This window comes from Hyaena hyaena, unplaced genomic scaffold, assembly GCF_003009895.1.
Source record: "Hyaena hyaena isolate Hyena2069 unplaced genomic scaffold, ASM300989v1 scaffold_227, whole genome shotgun sequence".
NCBI lineage: Eukaryota > Metazoa > Chordata > Mammalia > Carnivora > Hyaenidae > Hyaena > Hyaena hyaena.
Window position 1 is genome coordinate 1,412,090 of NW_024080859.1, and position 23,918 is coordinate 1,436,007.

Below are 23,918 nucleotides of genomic sequence, written 5' to 3' on the forward strand. Positions count from 1 at the left end.
AAAAAAAGGGGGGGGCGCCTGGGTGGCTCAGTTGGTTAAGCATCCGACTTTGGCTCAGGTCATGATCTCACGGTTCGTGGGTTCGAGCCCCGCGTCGGGCTCTGTGCTGACAGCTAGCTCAGAGCTTGGAGCCTGCTTCAGATTCTGTGTCTTCCTCTCTCTCTGACCCTCCCCTGCTCACGCTGTCTCTAACTCTCTCTCAAAAATAAAACATTTTAAAAAATTGTAAAAAAAAAAAAAACCTATAATAACAAGTGTTGGTGAGGATGTGAAGAAATTGGAGCCTTCATACACTGTCATGGGGGATTGCAAAATGGTACAGTTGGCAATTTGGAAAACAGTCTGGCAGTTCCCATGTAGCCCAAGATGACTGAAATGTATGCAAATGTTTATAATAATTATTATCCATAGGAGACAATAAGTGGAAACAATCCAAAAGTCCATAAGAAATGAGGTCCATCCATACAGTGAAATACTATTCAGCATTAAAAAATAATACAGATACATACAACAACATGCATACATTCATCTCGGACACATCGTGCTAAAGGAAAGTAACCACACACTGTACGATCGCGTTCATAAGGCTCATCCAGAAAAAGCAAATTTATAGTCAGAAAGCACATCGGTGGTTGCCTGGGGCTGGGCGTGGGAGCGAGGAGGGATATCCCTGAGTAGCCAGAAATTCTAAAGCTGGATCGTGGTGACGCTTGCTCCACTTGCTAAACTTACTAAAAGTAACGGAGTTGTACACTTACGAGGGGTGGGTTGTATGGTACGTAAACGCATCTTCAATAAAGTTGTTAACGATTAAAAAAAATAAAAAGCCTAACTTTGAAAACACGGGCGCCCCTCACCCCACCGAGCTCTTCCCACCACCATCCACCCCCCCCCCCCCCCGGCCTGGAACGACCCACCCCGGACCACGATCCCAAATGGGCCCCGACGGGAAACCAGGCACGAGGCGCGCGTCCGCCCTCCCGCAGCCCGACAAGCCTAGCTCCGGAACGCTCCCCATTTCCCGCAACTCCTCTCCCCAGGCCGGTCTCCAAGCCCGGCAGCAGCCGAGCCCACCCCGCCAACCTCTTCCCGCGACGTCCATCCGCAGAGGCCGCCGCCGCGCTCCCGCCTTGACACCCTGGCCGGATGGGACCGTTGCCCCCGGCAACTGCGCTGGGGCGGTAGAGACTACATATCCCGGCGCGCGCCGCGCTCTGAGGACCAATGGGGCCTCAGGTCATAATCGCGATGCGTCATGGGAGTGGTAGTGCCGAGGCGGGCCCGGCGTGCTTTGCGCGGTAGGGGGCAATGGTGCCTCAGGTCACAATCGCCAGGCGTGACGGGAGTTGTAGTCCTGGGACGGCCTGGCACAACGCCGAGACCGCTGGGAGTAAAGGGGTAGTTTCGAGAAGTGCAGCGCACCTCCCATGGATGTGGCTCCCGTTCCGCTGTGGGCGGTCTGCGTGCTGCGGGTGGCGCTGGCCACCGTCTACTTCCAAGAGGAATTTCTAGACGGAGGTGAAAAGGCGCCGTCCGTGACGGTGGTAGAGTAGGGGCGTAAGCCCCTCCGTCCTTTGCTGCCGGGTGGATAGCCGAGTCGCCATTAGCACCAGCCCATGGCCGCGGGGTCGGTAGTGGCGGAGCTTCGAAGCCTCGACGCCTCAAAGCCTCAAGCCCCCCTCCCCCCACCCCCCATGACTCAAATGATCAGCTTCAGCTCTAACCGGTGTTGTTTTCCCCCCACAGAGCGCTGGAGGAACCGCTGGGTCCAGTCCACCAATGACTCCCAATTTGGGCATTTTAGACTCTCGTCGGGGAAATTTTATGGTCATAAAGAAAAGGACAAAGGTTGGTGTAGGAAAAGTGAGAAAATGGAGCCAAATGTCACAAACACACACACCTCACCTCCATAGCAACCTTTCACGGCAGGTGTGGCCCATCCCTAGCACCTCTTACAGCCGGTTCACCGGAGGGAAAACTAAGGCTTGGATGGGGTCTGGCATTACTTTTTCTCTTAACTTTATTTACTTGCCCAAGATCGCCCCGCTGTGTACCAATTAGTGGCAGGAATTTGGAGACCCCAGGTCTTTGGCCTGCAAAAGGAAAATGACTAGGGGATACTTCTCATTTTTATTTCCTCCTTAAGAAGGAAAAAAAAAATCAAGCTAAAAGCTACATGCTGTCAGGTGTATGGATCTTAGGGGCACAGAAAGATGAATGTTTACATTTGTGCACCCTGGATCAGATAGGGAACGTTTTCAGAGGCCCCCATTCCTTTGCACTGCCCGCCCCCCAGGTCAGTAGCCTCCTGGTGCCAAAATAACTTCTGTCTTCTCATTTCTGACGATCAGAGGTGGACAAACTACATGCCTATTTTTTGCATGGCTGGTGAGATAAGAATGGCTTTTACATTTTTTGATTGCTGGAGAAAAATCAAAAGGGGAATGGTCATTTATAATGTATAAAAACTATACAGAATTTAGTGAACTATATGAAATGTCATGTGTCCGTAAGTAAAGTTTTAATGGAACACAGCCGTGATCAGTCCTTGACTTAGATTCTTGGGCTTTTCGCATACTGTAAAGGCAGTAAGTCAGCACAGAGACTGTATGGCCCGTGAGGTCTGAAATATTTGGTCTCTGGCTTAGCAGAAAAGATTTGCCAACCCTGATTTATTTATTTTTTAATGTTTTTTATTTATTTTTGAGAGAGAGGGGCAGCATGAGCAGGGGAGGGTCAGAGAGAGAGGGAGACACAGAATCTGAAGCAGGCTCCAGGCTCTGAGCTGTCAGCACAGAGCCTGACGCGGGGCTCAAACCCACAAACTGTGAGATCATGACCTGAGCCGAAGTCAGAGGCTTAACTGACTGAGCCACCCAGGTGCCCCATGCTGGCCTAATTTAGATGAAGAGTTTTCCTCTTCACCAGCCTTCCACTCCACCTCCACCTCGACTCTGCTGCTTCAATGCTATCCTCTTGGCAGCTTCCGGTTTTCTATTGCACATGCGCTGTTTCTTAAGTTACATGTTGACCGAAAGAGTTGGTCAAGATTCAGCCCGTAGGACAAAAATGGAGTGAAATGAACAGATTGTTCCATCAAGCTTGTCCAAGGATAGGGGTTTCCATTTGGTTTTTCTGCACCATGTTTTTTCTTCCTCCAACATGGAATCCTGAGATTCTGCATTTCGTCCACTCCAGCACACATCTAGTGAGAGCACGTGAGCAAGGCACTGGGGATACCGATTAGTTTGGCGCCTTTCATTGTGATCCCCAAGGGCCATCACACAGAAGCCATAGATGGAAAGATAAAATAGAATTCAGTCAGCCAGAAATGGGAAGAGGTGAGAGACATTGGGGGTGGCTGAGGAGGGTGGTGAGAGAGAAGGAGGTGGTGAATCTTGGCCTTTGGGTGGTATAGGAGGGGAGAGCCTATGAATTCTCTGAGAAAGGTGAGGGTGGAGAGAGAATGGAGGAGAGAGAAAGAGATGAGTACGGTAGTGGGCGGTCAGTCATGAGTTGAGGCTTGGACATATTGATAGAAAACATCAAGTGCGTTTGTGATGGATCTCTGCGTAAGCAGGTACGGGGGCAGGAATGTGGAGCAAGGAAGACTAGACGATAGTAAGACTGGCTCTGGTTTCCATAGTATAAGATAAGGATTTGGTACAGAGCCTACTGAAAAGGGGGGAGGGGTTATAAAATATGATATGATTCATGTGATATCTTTTATAAAAAGATGACAACTGTGGGCCAGCTCATCAGTGCAGTGAAGCACTGTTTTGAACAGGTCAGCGCTCTGTTCTCCATCCACGGTTGTGTTTCCTAAGCAATTATTTTAAGACAGGAATTAAAGAAAAGATGTGAGATGCTCTGGTGTTTAATGAAGTTGCTGCACAGGCTTTATTGTATATTCCCACCCCTTGGAGAATGAATGGAAGCACAATTAATTTATCATCTAAAGCTGAAGTGTTTTGGGGCACCTGGGTGACTCAGTCCCAGTTGAGAGTCCGACTTCGGCTCAGGTCATGATCTTATGGTTTGTGGGTTCGAGCCCTGTGTCGGGCTTTTTGCAGACAGCTCAGAGCCTGGAGCCTGTTTCAGATTCTGTATCTGCCTCTCTTTCTGAACCTCCCCTGTTCACGCGCTCTCTCTCTCTCTCTCTCTCTCTCAGAAACAAATAAAACATTAAAAAGTTTTTTAATAAAAAAAATAAAGCTGCAGTGTTTTAAGGTATAACAGTGGTATATTGAGCAACTGAGTGTGGAAATAGAAGTTTTATGGCAGCAGAGAGCCCGTTTGGGGTATGCCAGTCACTGTGATTGTAAAAATGTGTGTGAGGCCCTGGATTGATGTGAGTGGTTATTACTGGGGCCAGGGGGCAGGGCCACCATTTAATTCCCTGCAGCACTGAGCGCAGGGTCTGTCCTTCTGAATCTTTCACGACTACTTTTTGTTTAAAGGTCTGCAGACCACGCAAAATGGTCGGTTCTATGCCATCTCTGCACGTTTCAAGCCATTTAGCAATAAAGGGAAGACTCTGGTCATCCAGTACACAGTGAAGCACGAGCAGAAGATGGACTGCGGAGGGGGCTACATTAAGATCTTCCCAGCAGATGTGGATCAGAAGAACCTGAACGGAAAATCTCAGTACTATATTATGTTTGGTGAGTTTAGATAGCACAAAACAACCATTTCTGGTGACTTTGAACCCTTCCTTCCACTTGATAGAATTCCCCAGAGTAAGACTTTGCTGCAGGAGTAGTATTGAGTATATCCGATCAAAGGTTTTTAGTACTGTTAAGCCTAATTGATATTATAAAAAGGTAACCGTATCATTCTATTGTACTTTTGAGAGAGTTTATTCGTCCACTAGTAATGTAGTCCCAATTATTTGGAATACACCAGGAGTCAGCAAACGTTGGCCATGGGCCACATCAGCCCACAGACTGCGTTTATTATGCCCCATGAGCTGAGAATGGGTTTTAACATTTTTAATGATTAAAAAAAATTAAAAGCAGGATGATATTTTTGACACACGAAAATTATAGGAAAGGCAAAAATATTTCCTGTCTAGCCCTTGCTAACCCCCGGAATACATTAAATATCTCCTGATACTGGGAGCAACTGATGAAAATTTGTGCAGAATTGGCATGGGACCACACTGGGCCACAGGAACTAGACCTAGAACTGAAGTGTGTGGATGCAAAAAGCTTTCAGGATGAAGAGCATTCTGAGAAAATGGAATAGAAAGCACCAGGAATCCATCTCTCCACCTGGACAACAATCGTAACGACAGAATGGGATGCAACTATTTTGAAACTCCGAAGTCTGTGGAAGGATTGCTTCTTCCAGCAAAGGAAGAATGGGAAGGTTGACTTTGGCCCATTTCAGCTCTTAGCATCTTCCATTGAAGCCGCATGGCAGACAGCCGTGCATGTGCTCCTGGAGCAGCCTATACACAGCTTAGCCACAGCCAGGGTGAGCCAAAAGGACCCTGTTCTCCCAGTATCAGGGATCTGAACTCTGATCGCTGATCACTGCTTCTGATCACAGAAGTGCAAGGAGATGAACAGCAGAGTTTTGTGTGTTATTGAAGTTAAACTGGTATAAATTCAAATTAGAGCATGTTATAACTTTAAGATATCAAATGTAATCTTTGTGGTTCCTCCACAAAGGAAATAGCTATAGAATATCCACAAAAGGAAATTAAAAAGGAATTTAAACATTTCTCTACAAAAACTCAACTAAAAACAAAAGAAAGGGCGCCTGGATGGCTCAGTCGGTTAAGCATCCGACTTCAGCTCAGGTCATGATCTTATGGTTCATGAGTTAAAGCTGTGGTAGGGTCCCCACCCTAAGGAAATAAAAAAAAAGAACATCTCAAGGCAACCTTGCTATTTGCATATGTGACAACATCCCTCCCGACTGGTAACATGAGACCATTTAATCAGACTGTATGTTTGTGTGTTGCCATGTACGGGAGACAAAGAAGTAAAAAATATCTTTAAAAATACCATGCCACATGGTGTTCAGGGCTCAGTTCTTTGGGTATGAACCCAACTGAGTGATGCCGGCTGGAATAAAGTTGCTTCCTGGAAAGAAAAGCCTCAGTGTCATGACATGTGCAAGAATCCTGCTACAGAGCCTGGAGCCTGCTTCAGATTATGTGTCTCCCTCTCTCTCTGATCCACCCCCACTCATGCTCCTTTCTCACAAAAAAATAAAAATTAAAAAAATAAAAAATAAAAATTAAATAAAATTTTTTCAAAGACACAGGTTGAAAGTGAAAGGATGGGAAAAGGTATTCCAGGCAAATAGCACCCAAAAGAGAGCAGAGGTGGCTATACTAATATCAGGCAAAATAGACTTTAAAAAAAAAAGGTTACCAAAGACAAAGGACATTATATATTAATAAAAAGGTCAACATATCAAGAAGATGTAATAATTATAAACATTTACATGCCTATTGAACTTCAAAATATATGAAACAAAAACTGGTAGAATTGAAGGGAGAAATAGGCATAATAAAGAGTACAACAGAGATAAATGAAATCATGAATAGAAAGACAACAGAGTAAATCAATGAAATCCAAAGTTGGTTCTCCAAAAAGATCAACAAAATTGACAAAACCTTTACCTAGATGGACAAAGAAAGACTTAAATTACTAAAATCAGAAATGGGATGTTACTATCAATTCTGCAGAAATAAGAATTATGTAAGAGAGTGCTAAGAACATTTGTACACCCAAAAATTGGATAACCTTGATAAAATGGACAAATTCCTAGAAGCACAAAATCTGCCAAGACTCAATCATGAAGAAATAGAAAATCTGAAGAGACTTACAAGTAGTAAGGAGATTGAGGCAATACACCAAAATCTCCCAACAAAACAAAATCTTGAATCTGATGAATCTCTCACCAAGTCTACCAAACACTTAATGAAGGACTAATACCAATCCTTCTCAAACTTTTCAAAAAAAAAAATTGAAGAGGTGGGAACACATATTTCCTAACTCATTCTATGATGCTAGCATTATTCTGATACCAAAGCCACACCTACAAGAAAACTACAGACCAACGTTCTTATAAACATTGATGCAAAAATCCTTAACAAAATACTAGGAAACAATTCAGCAGTGTACTAAAAGGATTATACACCATGACCAAATGGCATTTCTTCCTTGTCTGCAAGGGTGATCTGAAGTATGAACATCAATCAATATTATATCCCACACCAACAGAATGAAAGGAAAAAGTAAACACGTGATCATCACAACTGATGCAGAAAAAGCATTTGACAAAATTCAGCACCCTTTCATGATAAAACAGTTGACAAACTACAAATAGCAGGAAACTACTTCAACATAATAAAAACCATTTATGAAAAACCCACAGCAAACAGTCCGTGGTGAAAGACCATGTTTTTCCTGTAAGATCGGGAATAAGACAAGGATGCCCACTTTCCCCACTTTTTTTTTTTAGTTTATTTATTTTGAGAGAAAGAGGGGGAGAGAGAGTGCCCAAGTGCAAGCAGAGGAGGGACAGAGACGGAGAGAATCTCAGCAGGGGTTTGAACTCACAAATCATGAGATCATGACCTGAGCCAAAATCAAGAGTTGGATGCTCACCCAACTGAGCCACCCAGGCACCCCACTTTCACTACTTCTTTTCAACATACTATTGGAAGTTCTAGCCAAAGCAGTTAAGCAAGAAAAATAAATAAAAGCCATCCAAAGTGGAAAGAAAGAAATAAAATTATCTGTTTTGCAGATGATATGATCTTATATATAGAAAATCATAGAGAGTACACAAAAAACTATTAGAATTAATGAACAAATTCAGCAAAGTAACAGGATACAAAGTCAACACACAAAAACCAGCTGTATTCCTACATATGAACAATGAACGATCTGAAAGGGAAGTTACAAAAATAATTCCATTTACAATAGCATCCAAGAGAGCAAAATACTTAGGAATTAAGCAAGGAGGTGAAAGATTTGTACAATGATAACTACAAAATATTGCTGAAAGAAATTAAAGAAGGTATAAATAAATGGAAAGACATCCCATGTTCATGGATTGGAAGACTTAATAGTGTTAAAGTGTTAACACTAGCCGAAGCATTCTACAGATTCTAAAAACAATATATAGATTCAATCCAATTCCTATTAAAATTCCAAGGACTTTTTTTTTTTTTGGCAGAAATGGAAAACCCCATTCTAATATTCATGTGGAATCTCAAGGGACCCTGAATAGTCAAAACAATCTCAGAAAAGAAGAACAAAATTAGAGGACTCAAGTGTCCATCTGCAAATGAAAGGATATACAAATGTGGCATCCATACAATGGGTTATCATTCAGCTTTATAAAGGAGGGAAATTCTGATACAGGCTACAACATGGATGAACCTTGAGGACTTTATTCTAAGTGAAATGAGCCAGTCACCAAAAGACAAATACTACCCAATTCCACTTATTTTATTTTAGGTCCTTAGAGTAGTCAAAATTATATATAGAGAAAATAGAATGGTGGCTGCCAGGGGCTGGGGGCAGGAGAGAATGGGGAGTTAGTGATTAATGGGTATAGAGTTCCAGTTTTATAAGATGAAGAGTATAGATGGTGGGGACGGTTGCTCAACAAGGCAAATATATTTAATACCACGGATGATGCAGTTAAAAAGGGCCCAGACATGGGGCGCCCGGGTGGCTTAGTCGGTTAAGCGTCCGACTTTCACTTAGGTCATGATCTCGCGGTTCGTGGGTTCGAGCCCCACGTCAGGCTCTGTGCTGACAGCCAGCTCAGAGCCTGGAGCCTGTTTCAGTCTGTGACTCCCTTTCTCTCTGACCCTCCCCTGCTCACACTGTCTCTCTCTCCTAGAAATAAAAATTTTTTTAAAAAATTAAAAAAAAAAGGGCCCAGACAGCAAATTTTATGTGTATTTTATCACAATTTTAAAAATAAGTTAAAAAATGTTTAAAAAAATTTTTTTATGTTTATTTTTGAGAGAGAGTCAGAGACAGAGACAAAGGGCAAGTAGGGGAGGGGCAGAGAGAGAGGGAGACACAGAATCCAAAGCAGGCTCCAAACTCTGAGCTGTCAGCCCAGAGCTCGACACAGGTCTCAAACCCACAAACGGTGCTATCAAAGTCAGACACTTACCTGACTGAGCCACCTGGGCGCCTCGAAAAGGTCTTTTAAGAATGGAAATGTAGTTTTAAAATATCTGTCTGTAATTCAAGTTTGGGGAATCCATTTTTTAAAATTCTCTCTCGTGACATGGATGCATTGCAGAAGTTTTCTCTGTCCTGGTTTTTCAGTGCTTATCTTTGAATTTATTGTGATCAGCATCAGCCTTCAGACACCTGTTACATTGTCCTCGTGTTTGTATGTACAGTTGGTCATAGTGTTATAGAAGTAGAGAGAATAGGTATTATATTATTTCTTGACTCTGGATATAATCCTGCCCTGTCTTGGAGGGCAAGGTGACTTCTCCAAGGCCACTACATTATATATGCAAAGTTTCCACCAATTGCACAGCCCCTGATCCCTGCTGTCTTCTCCACCACGACTCCAATATACGCCTGCATTTAAAATCTGGAATGAACAGGGCTGCCTGGGCAGCTCAGTCAGTTAAGCGTCTGACTTCGGCTCAGGTCATAATCTCCCAGTTCATGGTTCGAGCCCCATTTCGGGCTCTGTGCTGACAGCCTGGAGCCTGCTTCGGATTCTGTGTCTCCCTCTCTCTCTGCCCCTCCCTTGCTGGTGCTCTGTCTCTCTCTGTCTCTCAAAAATGAATAAATGTTAAAAAATAAAAATTTTTTAAAAAGTATGAATAAACAAAAGTTTTTTTAATAAAATAAAATCTGGAATGAAGACCATCTTTACTTTGATTAAAAAGGAAATTAAAAAGTCTTCATTTATTTTTATTCTCTTAAAACAGGATGGCAGAGATACAAACGCAGTCTTAAATTATGTTTAAAACCCTAGGAAATAGGTAACACAGCTTCCATTTTGCAAATAAAGAAACTGAGGCTCACAAAGATTGAACTTACTTGCCCCAAATCAGGTCAGCCTGGCTTTAGAGCCCATGTCCCTACTCCATTTCTTCATAAAAATCCATTACGTGCATAAATATTTTATGATAGCACTTAATGGAAACTGTCCGGATTTCCCAGGCATGCCTGGGCGTGTTCTGAAGCTTAATTTAATATTTCAAAGCATGTAGGTGCTTAGAAATCAGAAAATTCTGACCAACTTTGAAGGGAAAATGTCATGTTTTAATCCTGAGGTGGTAGCCTTTCCTACAAATAGTTCTCATACCATAGCTTTTGTTTTAAAAATTGAACTGGATTGTTTTCCAGTGATTAAAAAAAAAAAAAAGGAAATTACATAAACATGCGTCTTCTGAGAACTCATCTGGAAGGCAGACGCGGTGTTCTCTGTGGGTCCCTCAGGAGGCTACTTCCAAGTGCAATGTTACAGCCACTCTGGCAAATTGATAATATCCTTTAATTATGTGCCGCTTGGATCTCTCTTCATCACTGCAAGATCTAGAAAAAAAAAATTGCAGTCATCTGCTTGTGTTTACACAGGGTTTGCCTCACAGAATCCCCAGAGGCGGGTGCAGCCCCGGGTCAATGGATGTGGTGGAATTTGGTTTGAGACAGAAAGACACCCAGATGGTCTAGTACATTCCTAAGGCTTAAGCTCAGTAAAGCAGCAGCAGGGTAATTCCAAACATCCTCAGAAGGTTTGACAAATTTTCCAGATCCCTCCTGCAAGCCTTGTTGAGTATATTCAGAAAGCCTTGTCTGATATGTGCCTGTGTATTGTCTTTGGGACACGCATAATGATAATAACAAATACCGAGCATCACCCTATTAAATGCTTCACATACATTAGCCCATTTAGTTGGCAAAATACCCTTGGAAGTCAAGATTAACATCCCGGTTTTAGAGAACAGGACACGGGGGTGTGGGTAGCGGTGTAGCTGCAAATATGTCTTAGCACAGTGAAAGAGAGCTGAGATCAGAACCAGTTGGTCTGACTCCGAAGCCCTCACCCTACACAGGTCACCTGTTAGAGCTTCAGAGCAAGGGCCCGAGCCTCAGGCAAGCATGCCACAGATGCTTCCTAGACTGTTAAATCTCTTTCTTACTCACATGCTGCCTTACACTTGAGTCCAAAATAGTTGCAGTGATCAGAGAAGTCAGCTGAACCAGGAAGGGCGCCGCTGTCCGGTTCAGTGTCTCCATGACAATGTCCGATTATTCCTGCACCTATAGACTTCCGGTGCCTTGTATATTTCAGAACGATTGGGGGTTTCCTGTGGTGATGCCTGATAAAAGGAAATTGAGAGCAGCTAATATTTCTCTTTTTGTAGGACCCGATATTTGTGGATTTGATATCAAGAAAGTTCACGTTATTTTACACTTCAAGAATCAGTATCACTCAAACAAGAAATCAATCAGGTGTAAGGTAAACGCTTCTGTGTTCAAAGCTGTGATTGTATTAACTCTTTTTTTTTTAATGTTTATGTACTTATTTTGAGAGAGAGAGAGAGAGAAGGGAAAGGGCGGAGAGGGAGGGAGAGAGAGAATCCCAAGCAGGCTCCACACTGTCAGCACAGAGCTTGAACTCACATGCTCTGAGATCATGCCCTGAGCTGAAATCAAGAGTTGGACGGACTCAGCCACCCACCCACCCGTGTTAACTCTTAATGATAACATAAATTTAGAGAAAATAGTTCTGATCTTAAAATCCGTCACTGAGCCAGGGATGGGGCTTAGCAAACACACCCCTGTGTCCCAGGTTTCCAGTTTAGCAGGCTTGTCAGAGACACTTGCGTACTCCTTTGACTTGTTTTCTGAGGTTTGTACCCATCGGGAGGGCATACTCACTTTTTACCGTGAGCTGTGACATTGCGTTATAATTTGCCTTATAACAGTTACAATAGTATAGTCACACTTCAGCTGTATCCGTCCTCACCATGGACTAAAGTATTCAGGATGGGAAGCAAAACATCCTGGAGAAAGTAATTTTCAAAATACCAAAACATTTACCAATGGGAATGTTTCTAAAGTGAAAGCATACTTGTTTACTTTTTGCCACGGATCCTGTGAAAATAACACTTGTTGCCGCGGGGCCCGCTTCCTAACTCCATGGCCCTGCCCAGGGCTTCTCCAAACAGGCAGCTTGCCTCGGGTCCCTGGCGCTGGGCCTACGGAAGGGAAGTACACTTCCCGTTGTACCCCCTCTGTTTGAATGTAGCCACCAGGAAGCAGGGGCCCAGAGCTTCCACATGGGGGGGGCCCTCTATGAGTCTGGATAAATCTGGGCAGGAGGCCGGGGTGCATTGGAGAGCACAGTGACTGCATGGAGGGGAAGTGTCCATAATCGCCTCTTACTCAGTCCTGACCCAAGCAGGGCTGTGCTTGGTCTCCACACCAAGCCCCAGTGAGCCTCCTGTTGGCAGCCGGGCTCCTCTTGGGCTCCCACCCACCGACTTGTGGCTGCAAAGGATCATCAGGTCCTCTTTATATATTTATTTATTTTTAATGTTTTTTATTTATTTCTAGGAGAGAGAGAGAGACAGCGTGAGCAAGGGAGGGTCAGAGAGAGAGGGAGTCACAGACTGAAACAGGCTCCAGGCTCTGAGCTGGCAGTCAGCACAGAGCCCGACACGGGGCTCGAACCCACGAACTGCAAGATCATGACCTAAGCGAAAGTCGGACGCTTAACCGACTAAGCCACCCAGGCGCCCCATCATCAGGTCCTCTTGAAATGGAGAGGCCTGCCATCCCTGCTGTAGGGGTGAGGGAGAGCTCGAAGGCCAACTTAGTGCACAGGTTTTACAACTGATTCCCCAAGAAGTTGTTCAGTTGCACATCGGATGTGTGGGAGAGACCGGGGATGACACTACAGAGGCCGTGAAGTCCGGCGTGCGCTGTGCTGGGGAGGTCAGAGCGTGACCAGCACCGGGCCGCAAGGCTCTGGGGCCCTGAGCGGCTCCCGCAGGCTGATGTTGCCGTCAGATGTGTGCTATTTCTGCACCTGTTAGAAAAAGAAAAGATGCTTCTGTGGAAGGAGCACTGACTCACAGCAGGTAGTTGGCGTTCCAGTCTTCCCAGTGAGGGAGGAGCAGCGTCTCCAGTGGGTCTGATTCACTCTTCGATGCTGTGAAGGAAAGGCTGAGAATCTCCCCAGCAGGCGGTGGTCAGCCCTCAGGGGGCTTCAAGGAGAGGGTCAGATCTGCATGTTAGAAAAATACCTCGGATGTTCTGGGGGGCAGGGGCCGGAGGGATGGGGTGATTGATAGGCAGGGAGAAGGGTGAGGCTGTTAGGCCAAGGCTTCAAGGCTTCAACAGGATGCAGAACATGGGACTGCTTTTGACAGATAATTCAGGGGTGGGACCCAAAGGACTTGGTGATGTTTGGAATTCGGCTCCTAGGTATGTGGACGATGAATCTCAGCAGCACTGCTATTAATCAGGGAAAACAAAGACCAGTGAGGGGCCAGGGCACACGTGAGAGCTGTTTGGAACTGTTGTTTGTAAAATCCTGGCAGACATCCAGGTAGAGGTGTCCAGTAAGTTGTTGGAAACTCCGCTCTGAAGCTCAGGCCAATGGTTGGAATTAAAGATCCTGGCTTGGATCCATTGCATATGTGCAGGAGTGGATGTTAGCCCTTAGGAGACTCTGCACTTGTGGTCAGATCCTGGAAGGTGCCAGCAACCTGGCCAATGAGTCCAAAGTCTAAATTAGGAAAGGTGAGAGGAGACAAAGACGGGCAGAGAGCGAGGAGAGAGCATGGGGAGAAGCGTGTTGTCAGCTGTCACAGTGAGCTACAGAGGCTGAGAGGAACACGGAGCAGACAGAACCATTGCCCATGGTGTGGACAGCAGCCTGTGTGTCCTGCAGAGCAGAGCAGGGGGTACTGAAAAGGCTTTTACTCTTGGCTCTTAGCAGGGGGAGAATCCTCCTGATGGACAGTGGTTCCCAAACCTAAGCAGCGTCAGCACCTCTGGAAGGTCCGTGAAGGACACTAGAGGGTTCACTCAGGTGCTGATACAACAGGTCAGGCTGACCCGGTGGCAGACATTTCTTGGGCAGCGCCAGTGACAATGACCGGGTAGCCCCACTTTGAGAACCGATGGCTGCCGGAGCATGGCGCCGGAGTCCCCTCTGCTGCTGACAGGCAGGCACATCCTGGGCACCCCAACCTCCCCAGACACCTGCCCATCTACCCCCCCCATCTCTCACTTATTGAATGCTTGCTGAATCCTTCCCTTGTGTCTGGCCTGGGGTTTTTAACTGTGACCAAGAGATGTACCAGGCCTGCCCTTGCAGAGCTTAAATTGTTGGGCGGCTCAGAACGTTAGGAAGCTCCCCTCTGTGTTGAACAATAGACTGGGCTTCATTCGGTATCTTTCAGAACACGGAACAGGAAATTGTTTTCCACACAACTTTTCATAAACCAAACAGGGCAGCGGCGTTTGGCTTACATGAAGACCCCTGTCATAACCACCTGTGGGATTCTAGGTGGGAACCATTATCTACACAGAAGGGAATTAGCCACTCCAGAGAAGTCAGCTGGTGGTGAGGAAGTTTTCTACAAGGGGGTGATTTCTTCTGTAGGCCACATTTTGTAGTCAAGTCAACCCCCGCCCCCAGAAATGCTCTTCTGGTTGTTTGTAGCAAAGCTTTGATCAACAGCGACTTAAATCACATAGTAGACCTGCCCTGAAATGTCAAAGTCTCATCCTTACCCTTTCTCCCCTTAAAACGTTCAGGTTGATGGATTTACCCACCTCTATGCTCTGGTCTTAAGACCAGACCTCACTTACGAAGTGAAAATTGACGGTCAATCCATCGAATCTGGTGACATCGAGTATGACTGGAACCTGACGTCACTTAAGAAGATGGAGAAGTTCTCTGCAGAGTCCAAGGATGGGGACCAGGCACAAGATGACAAATCCCAGGTGTGCATTTTCCGCAAACAACCCCACAGGGCGTGCCAGCGGAGTTTGTGAGGACGCAGGTCCTGTGCGCTTGCTGCAGGGCTGGTGACCGTGATCCCCACATGGTCACAATCAAAGTGCCCTCCCTGGAGCATTTGCCGCCAAAACCAGCCGTGTAGCTCCTCCCTTCCAGGGATCGTGAAAGGGTCTTACAATATCTGAGATGAAATCGAGCAAGTTTTGTTTTTTTAACTGATCCGTTGTTTTTGTGTTTGTTTTGTTTTGTTTTATTTATTTCTAGGAGAGAGAGAGAGAGCGTGAGCAGGGGAGGGTCAGAGAGAGAGGGAGTCACAGACTGAAACAGGCTCCAGGCTCTGAGCTGGCAGTCAGCACAGAGCCTGACGCGGGGCTCGAACCCACGAACCACGAGATCATGACCTAAGAAAGTCGGACGCTTAACCGACTAAGCCACCCAGGTGCCCCAACTGATCCGTTTTTTTTAAAGGATAATGCATCAGCAATCTTTATAATAATGATTTTTTAAAAAAATTTTGCTATTTTGAATCCGAACATGGAGTAGTTTTTGAGCATCACAACCAAGACTCAGTTAACATAATGGGTCTGCATGAGTTTCCTAGGGTTGCTTAACAAAGGACCACAAAGTGGGTGGCTTAAAATGACAGAAGTGTATGGGGGGGGTGCCTGGGTGGCTCAGTCAGTTGAGCGTCTGACCTCAGCTCAGGTCACAGTCTCACGGTTCGTGAGTTTAAGCCCCACCTTGGGTTCGCTGCTGTCAGCAGAGCCTGCTTCTGATCCTCTGTCTCCCTCTCTCTCTGCCCCTCTTCCACTTGTGCTCTCTCAAAAATGAATAAAAAATTAAAATAATGACAGAGGGACACCTGGTGGCTCAGCTGGTTAAGCGTCTGACCTCAGCTCAGGTCATGATCTCACGGTTTGTGAGTCCAAGTCCCGTGTCAGGCTCTGTGCTGACAGCTCAGCGCCTGGAGCCTGCTTCGGATTCTGTGTCTCCCTCTCCCTCTCTGCCCCTACCCGACTCACGCTCTGTCTCTCTCAAAAATAAATAAACAGTAAAATTAAAAGAACAAACAAAAACCAAAGCGCAGAATGGCAAAGAAACTGACCTTGGAGCCCTCTGGCTGTGCAGGAGAAGACACAGGTCTTAGGATGAAAGTCCTCACTGCCTCTGTGCTACAGGGTTGCCAGCTAGCAGCGCTGTGTGCCTTAGGGCTGAGCGTACTTGAGGTGGGTCCCTGGTGGAGCCTAATCACACGTCCAGAAGCTGGCCTCCAAACTGGCCATGTTTTCTCCATATGTTCAGTTCCGTGTGAGCTCCTAAGGAAATTAGTTCATTATGGCATTATGATTTAATAGCCTGCGATTATAAGGAGCCAGCTACTCGGGTTGCATTGCGCCCATTTCCTGGTCCCAGCACAAGAGTGGCTTCATCTGTTGCCAGTTGAGGTGAGCAAAAAGCGGACGGGAGCCGCCAAATCTTACATGCCAATCATTGAGAAATATGCAATATTTCACAGATACACAGTATCATGGAAAAGCCCCAGTCTTTTTTTGTTTGTCATTTTTTGAGAAAGAGTGTGTGTGAGCAGGGGAGGGGCAGAGAGGGGGAGATAGAGGATCCCAAGTGGGCTCTGTGTTGACAGCAGCAAACCTGATGCAGGGCTCAAACTCAGGAACTGTGAGATCATGACCTGAGTTAAAGTCGGACGCTTAACCAACTGAGCCACCCAAGTGCCCCAGGCTAAGTGCAAAATGTTATAATTTTTCAGTTATTCTGAAAGAGAAAACATCATTATACACAACTTTTATGTTTTCGTGTTTTTTTAAAGTTTTTATTTATATATTTTGAGAGAGAGAGAGTACAAGCAGGGGAGGGGCAGAGAGAGAGGGAGAGGATCCCAAGCAGGCTCCATGATGTCAGCACAGAGCCCAACGTGGGGCTCGAACCCATGAACCATGAGATCATGACCTGAGCTGAGATCAAGAGTCAGATGCTGAACCAGCTAAGCCACCCAGATGCCCCCTGTTTTTATATGTTTATCTGAATATTAATCTATAGCGCCTTTTCTTCATCCATTTATTTTTTTTTTTAGTTTTAAAAAAATGTTTATTTTTGAAAGAGAGAGAGACAGAGAGCAAAAGGGGGAGGAACACAGAGAGAGGGAGACACAGAATCTGAAATGGGCTCTAGGCTCTGAGCTGTCAGCACAGAGTCTGACACAGGGCTCGAACCCACAAACTGAGATATCATGACCTGAGCCCAAGTCGGATGCTGAACCGACTGAGCCACCCAGATGCCCCATCCTCATCCATTCATTTATTCAACAAGTATTTGTTCAACACCTCCTAAGCCATATACATATACATATATATAGATGGGTGTATATATGAGTGCATGCATACATGTGTATATGTGTATACAAGCGTACATGTATGTTAATGTGTGCATGTGTATCATACACGCACGTTATACATGTGTGTTCATATGTTGTATGCATGCATGTGTGCATGTATGTGTATGCATGTATCTATATGTGTATACTGTGGCTGTTAATATATACATGTATGTACATAGTGTCTAAATAACATAACTGCTTTTCTCCTGCTACCCAGCAATCCCCATGTAAATCCTGGAACATTTCTTGGTTGTCCAGCCCCTCTCTCTGGAACATTCTATATATGACTGTGATGTAGAAGACAGACCACCTAACCAGCAGTGACTATGTGGCCCCGCCCCCCGACATCACTTTTGTCCCATCATTTTTAACTTTAGCCTCTCTGTTGAGTTTTCCAGACTTCTGTTCCTCTCACCAGCTTGGGAAGGGTGGTGTGATCACGCCGAGGCTTAGGGGGAAAATCCGGGCAGCGTGTGGCCCTGAAACCCTCCGTGGGACTGAGAACACTTAGCACTTGGCCCCTTGATCACCAAATTGGTGGGCAAATTGCGACCAGGGCCGTAGGCCTGCTCCTGCCTCTTGGTAGCTAAGAATTTCTTTTCCCAAATCTGAGATTCGATTCCTCCCTCCCCACCCCCCCATGTTTAAGGACTGGGAGAAGCATTTTCTGGATGCCAGTGCCAATAAGCCAAGCGACTGGAACAGCAAACTGGACGGGGACTGGCAGGCGCCGATGCTGCAGAAGCCTCCGTACCAGGTGGGTGGCATCTCTTCCCCACGCTGCCCCGTGGTGGCCCTCCCCCGCCTCTGCCTGCGTCCCTCCGGACGTCCACTTAGGGTCTGTCGTTGCAGGGTGGCCTGAAGCCAGAAGGTATAGACAAAGACGTTTGGCTCCATCAGAAGCTGAAAAACACCAACTATCTGACAGAGTACGACCTCTCAGAATTTGAGAACATCGGTGCCATTGGACTGGAGCTGTGGCAGGTCACTTGGCCTTACATTTGCTATCACCCGGGGGCACCTGGGGGGGCCTAGTAAGCTGAGCGTCCGACTTGATTTCTGTTCAGGTCATGATCCTGGGGTCTTGGGATGGAGCCCCATGTCAGGCTCAGCGCCTGAGCATGGAGCCTATTTAGGATTCTCTCTCTCTTTCTCTCTCTCTCTCCTCCTCCTCCTGCCCCTCCCCCCATAAATAAGTTAGTAAGTAAGCAAATAAAATAAATAAATAAAAAGATAGATAGATAAATAAATAAGTTGGCTGTAGTTTTATAACTCTGAGCTTCAGCCTAAACTCCTGCATTTGCATAGCTGGTATTCCTTGAGCTCCTACTGTGTGTCTGATACTCCTTGAATTCCTACTATGTGCCTGGTACCCATACCTGGACTCAGGACATAATTCAGCCATGGATAAAACAAACATCCTTCTGCCCCCCCCCCTTTTTTTTTTTTATATTTCCTGTCTGCCTCCCTGCCCTCTGGGAATTTGTCACTCCTCAGCCTGGAGCTGACCTGTGGGCCCCATCAGCTCTAGGACAAGATTGCAGCTTCTGATGTTTGCAGGGTCCGGGGTGGAGCCCGAGATCCTGCCTCCCCAGCAAGCTCCAGGTGGTGCTGCCGCTGCCCACAGCCAGCTTTACCCAGTAAAGTTCTCGGGCAGTGGTGGGCGGACATCACAGAGCGCTCTAGTCCCTCGAGTGCTTGTGAGTCTCCATGCCCAGGTAGCACCCAGACCAGTGAAATCAGCATCCCTGGGGGTGAGGCATCAGGAGTTTCTAAGCTTGCGAACCAGTCCCTTGGAGGGAAGGGGCGCTTCAGAAATGGGTTTAAGCACCTGCTGCTTTGGAGATCCAGTCACCATTAGGGCCCTGAACCACATACAATTGCTTCTGGGTACAAAGCTGTCATATTTCTCACATCAGTAAGGAAGGCCTTATTTTCATCCACAGGTGAGATCAGGCACCATTTTCGATAACTTCCTGATCACAGACGATGAAGCGTATGCTGACAATTTTGGCAAAGCCACTTGGGGGGAAACTAAGGTATGACACACACAATGGGCTTTTTGCTCATTATTCATTTATTTCTGTACTTGAGTGTAACATACAGGAAAGAGCTTGATGGATTTTTATTAGTGAACGTCCCACCAAGATCAAGGGACAGACCGGTACCAGAGTTCTGGAAACCTCCTCACACCCTCGCCCTGCCTGTAGCTGCCCCTCCCCTCCAACGAACCACTATCCCACGACCATACATTTGACCCCCTTTTGAAATTTGTATAACTGAGCCATCCAATACTCACTCATTCAGGCAGCGCTGTGAGGTTCATATTATCGAATACAGCAGCAGCTCATTCTTACTGGGTGAATATTCCAGAAGGTATATATCTGTTCTCTGTTGACGCAGCTTTGGATTGCTTCCAGCTTGTGGCCTCACTGATTAAGCTGTTACCATCATTCCCGTGCCTGCCTTTCAGTGGACACATGTCCAGGCCAGGAGAGGCTGGGTCACAAGGTCCCACACAGCCCATCGGTTTTCAATGTGTCATCCTCTTTTCTGTTTCCTTCTGCAGCGGATGAGGGTTACGGTTTATGCCGCATCTTTGGCCACACCTGGTATCATTGTCAGTTGTTGACAAGTCAGATTTACTGTAGTGTAATATATATACGGTAGGATTTACCCTTTTTTGGTGTAGAAGTCCACGGCTTTTGACAAACACATACAGTTGTGAAACCACCAACAAAGATCCAGAGGCAGGGATGCCTGGGTGGTTCAGTCGGTTAAGCATCTGACTTCAGCCCAGGTCAGGATCTCATGGTCCATGGGTTCAAGCCCCACATCGGGCTCTGTGCTGACAACTCGGAGCCTGCAGCCTGCTTCAGATTCTGTGTATATGTGTGTCTCTCTCTCTGCCCCTCCCCAGCTCACGTTCTGTCTTTCTCTCTCAAAAATAAACATTAAAAAATTTTTTTTAAAAAAGATCCAGATGTAGAACATAGGATCATCACCCCCCAAAGTCTCCTTGGGCCCTTTGTAGCCAAAGCCTCTCCCACTTCAGGCCTCCACCAATCTGGTATCTGCCCCTACAGCCTCGCCTTTCCCAAGTGTCACATAAATGGATTGCCCTAGCCTGTCGTCGTTTTGAGCCTGCTCCTCAAGCATAATGTGTCTGAGATTGAGCCATGTTGTTGGGGTGTCAGCCAGTAATTGGTTTCTTCTTATCGCTGAGTAGTTTTTTTTCATTTTCATTCTTAAAATTTTTTTTAAAGTTTATTTATTTACTTTGAGAGGGAAAGGAAGCAGGGGAGGGGCAGAGAGAGAGGGAGAAAGAGAGAATCCCAATCCCAATCCGCACTGTCAGCACAGAGCCCGATGCAGGGGCTCCAACTCACGAACCGCGAGATCACGACCTGAGCCGAGATCAAGAAGTCAGACACTTAACCAACTGAGCCCCCCAGACTCCCCATTGTTAGTTTTCTCTGCTCACCAGTTGGGTTGTTTCCAATTCTTGACATATGAACAAAGCTGTTATAACTATTTATTTACAGGTTATTTTGTGTGTGGATGTGGGCTTTCAGTTCTCCGGGATAACTAGCCGGGAATAGTCGGGTCCTACAAAAGATGTTTGCCCCCATAGGATACTGCCAGGCTGTTCCTGGAGGGGCTGGGCTCTCTCGCATCCTCAACGGCGCTGGGGATTGTGGGTTTCTCCAGCTTTGTAGTAGTGTCTCTGGTTTTAGTTTTCTTACCCTGATAACAAATGAAGGTTGGCACTGTTTTATGGCTTTTGTGGCCATTTGGATATCCTTTTTTTGTGAACTGCTTGAGTTTTATTTATTGTTTCAATTGAAGTGTAGTTGGCACACAATATTATATTGGTTGCAAGGGTACCATATAGAGACTCAACATTTATATGCAGTAAGAAATGCTCACCACAATAAGTCTAGCTAACACTCTTCACCATACAAAGTTATTACAATATTATTGACTATATCCTGCACATGACATCCCCATGACTTATTTATATTTTATACCTGGCAGTTTGTACTTTTTGATCCCCTCGACTCATTTTGCCCACCTTCTTTCACTCCCCACCCTCCACCGTGTCTGGTAAGCACCAACCTGTTCTCTGTAGCTATGAGCTTGTGCGTTTTTCTTTTTCAATTCCACATACAAGTGAGATCATATGGTATTTGTCTTTCTTCCTCTTACTTATTTCACTTAGCATAATGCCTTCAGGGTCCATCCATGTCGTTGCAAAGGGCAAGATTTCATTCTTTTTTATGGCCGAGTAATATTCCACTGTGTGTGTGAATCATATTTTCTTTACCTGTTCATTGGTCGATGGACAATCTGATTGCTTTCAGTCTTGGCTATTATAGATAATCTGCAATAAACATGGGGGCACAGATGTCCTTTGAGACAGTGCTTTCCTTTTCTTCAGATAAACACCCAAAAGTGGAATTACTGGATTATATGGAATTACTATTTTTAATTTGGGGGCAAGCATCATACTGTTTTCTGTAGAGGTTGTACCCATTTACATTCCCACCCACAGCATCTGAGGGATCCCTTTTCTCTATGTCCTTGGCCAGTGTTTCTTATCTCGTGTTTTTTTTGATAGTAGCCATTCTAACAGGTATGAAGTGATATCTCGTTGTGGTTTTAATTTGCGTTTTTCTGATGATGAGTGATGTTGAGCATCTTTTTTCTGTGCCTGTTGGCCTTCTGTATGTCTTCTTTGGGAAATATCTATTCAGATCCTCTGCCCTTTTTTTCCATCAGATATTTTTTGCTCTTAAGTTGTATAAGTTCTTTATACTTTTTGGATAAGAACCTCTCATTAGATACGATTTGCAAATATTTCCTTCCTTTCGGCGGGTTGCCTTTTCATTTTGTTGATGGTGAGGGAGTCATTTCTTCTTGAATCTGACTTCTCCCAGAAAACCTTACTAAAACTCCTTTTCAGTAATGACCACGGGAACCTTCTTGATGTTATCTGCACTGCTAACCCTTGTGTTGATCACATGTGCCTGGATTTTCCCAGTTAGGCTCAGAGGACTGCCCGTTCACTGCTCAGCTGGTTGAAGGACAGGGGCCCAGGTACTCTGAGAACAGAAAGAAGTGGGTGGGTGTATTTGTGTCCTGCGGCCGCTGTAACAAATTACCACAAACTGGCTGGCTTAACACAACACAGATCCATCACTTCACAGTTCTGGAGGCCCGGAGTCCAAAATCACTATCAGTGCACTGAAATCAAGGCCTCAGTGGGGCCATGCTCCCTCCAAGCGCTCTGCGGGAGCATCCTTCCTTCACCTCTTGCAGCCTCTGGTGGCTCCTAGTGTTCCTTGATTTGTAGCCGTGTGGCTCTGATTTCTGCCTCTGTCTTCACGTGGTCTTCTCCTCTGTGTATGTGCCCAATCTCTCCCTGCCTGTCTCCTACGAGGACGCTGGTGATGGAATTTAGTGTCCATTTGATGACCCAGGATAATCTTCCCACCTCAACATGCTTAACTTAATCATACTTGCAAAGACCCTTTTCCCATACAAGGTCCCAATTACAGGATCCAGGGATTAAGGCCGGGCATCCTTGGGGCCTCTTTGAAGCTGCGGTGTGGAGGTTTGTAGAAGGCAAGGGCAGGCTGAAGGTGGACCCCTGGTCCACTCATTGGAAACACAGCCCCCAGCGGCTAATGTCTCATATGTCTGTTTCTTTCTCCAAGGGCCCAGAAAGGGAGATGGACGCCATACAGGCCAAGGAGGAAGTGAAGAAGGCCCGTGAGGAAGACGAGGAGGAGCTGCTGATGGGCAAGTTTGGTGGGCAAGAAAACAGTTTCCAGAGATTTCATAGGAGGGACGAATTTTAGTCATTCCCACCCCAGATAAAGATGATTGGTAAAACCTCGTTTCTACTGTAATCTACATTTAAGAGTACAAACATCAACCTATGTGGTAATCTGTCCAATTTTCTTTGAAAACGTTCCTTTACTTCTCAGGGGGGTCGGCCTGGCTTTCCCTGGGGCCCCCTCCCTGCTGTGCACAGAGAGGTTTTCTCTCGACAAACCTGAGTGCTAGGAGCCAGAGGCCCTAGTCTGGCCCAAATCATGATGCTCTTCTCTTAGCCCCAAAAATGTTTTATAAATAAAAGTTAGTAAAACTGATTTTGAAAACTTTTTTTCCCTGCAGGCTGTAAATTACTGATAGCATATGCTAACCTTTTCCAATACAAATCTTTTTCTTTTTTTTTTTAATTTATTTTTGACAGAGAGGCACAGTGTGAGCAGGGGAGGGACAGAGGGAGAGGGAGACACAGAATCCGAAACAGGCTCCAGGCTCCAAGCTCCAAGTGCTCAGCACAGAGCCCAATGCGGGGCTCGAACTCACAAACTCCGAGATCATGACCTAAGCCGAAGTCGGACCCTTAACCAGTTGAGCTACCCAGGCGCCCCTTTAATATTTTCATTAAAAAAGATTTAAAAAAAATTTTAAGTAGACCCCATACCCAATATGGGGCTTGAACTCATATAAC

At 45.7% G+C, this 23,918-nt stretch overlaps 2 protein-coding genes across 7 annotated transcripts in view; one reads left to right on the forward strand and one right to left on the reverse strand.

Moving 5' to 3' along the window:
* CUNH19orf44 (chromosome unknown C19orf44 homolog) overlaps window positions 1–1,158 on the reverse strand; it is a 32,927-nt gene extending 31,769 nt beyond the window's left edge. For all 6 annotated transcript variants that reach the window (XR_005530386.1, XR_005530385.1, XR_005530383.1 and 3 more), the window contains exon 1: window positions 1,084–1,158. The gene's annotated coding sequence lies outside the window, so the exon portion shown is untranslated. The remainder of the gene's footprint in view (window positions 1–1,083) is intronic.
* A 149-nt stretch (window positions 1,159–1,307) lies between these two features.
* Window positions 1,308–23,345, forward strand: CALR3 (calreticulin 3). Its single transcript, XM_039243383.1, has 9 exons — window positions 1,308–1,518; window positions 1,747–1,848; window positions 4,461–4,664; window positions 11,384–11,478; window positions 14,793–14,981; window positions 18,042–18,149; window positions 18,245–18,376; window positions 19,339–19,431; window positions 23,113–23,345. The coding sequence occupies exons 1-9, from the start codon at window positions 1,428–1,430 to the stop codon at window positions 23,254–23,256; spliced, it is 1,158 nt and encodes a 385-aa protein (XP_039099314.1). The 5' UTR covers window positions 1,308–1,427; the 3' UTR covers window positions 23,257–23,345.
* The last annotated feature ends 573 nt before the right edge of the window (window positions 23,346–23,918 follow it).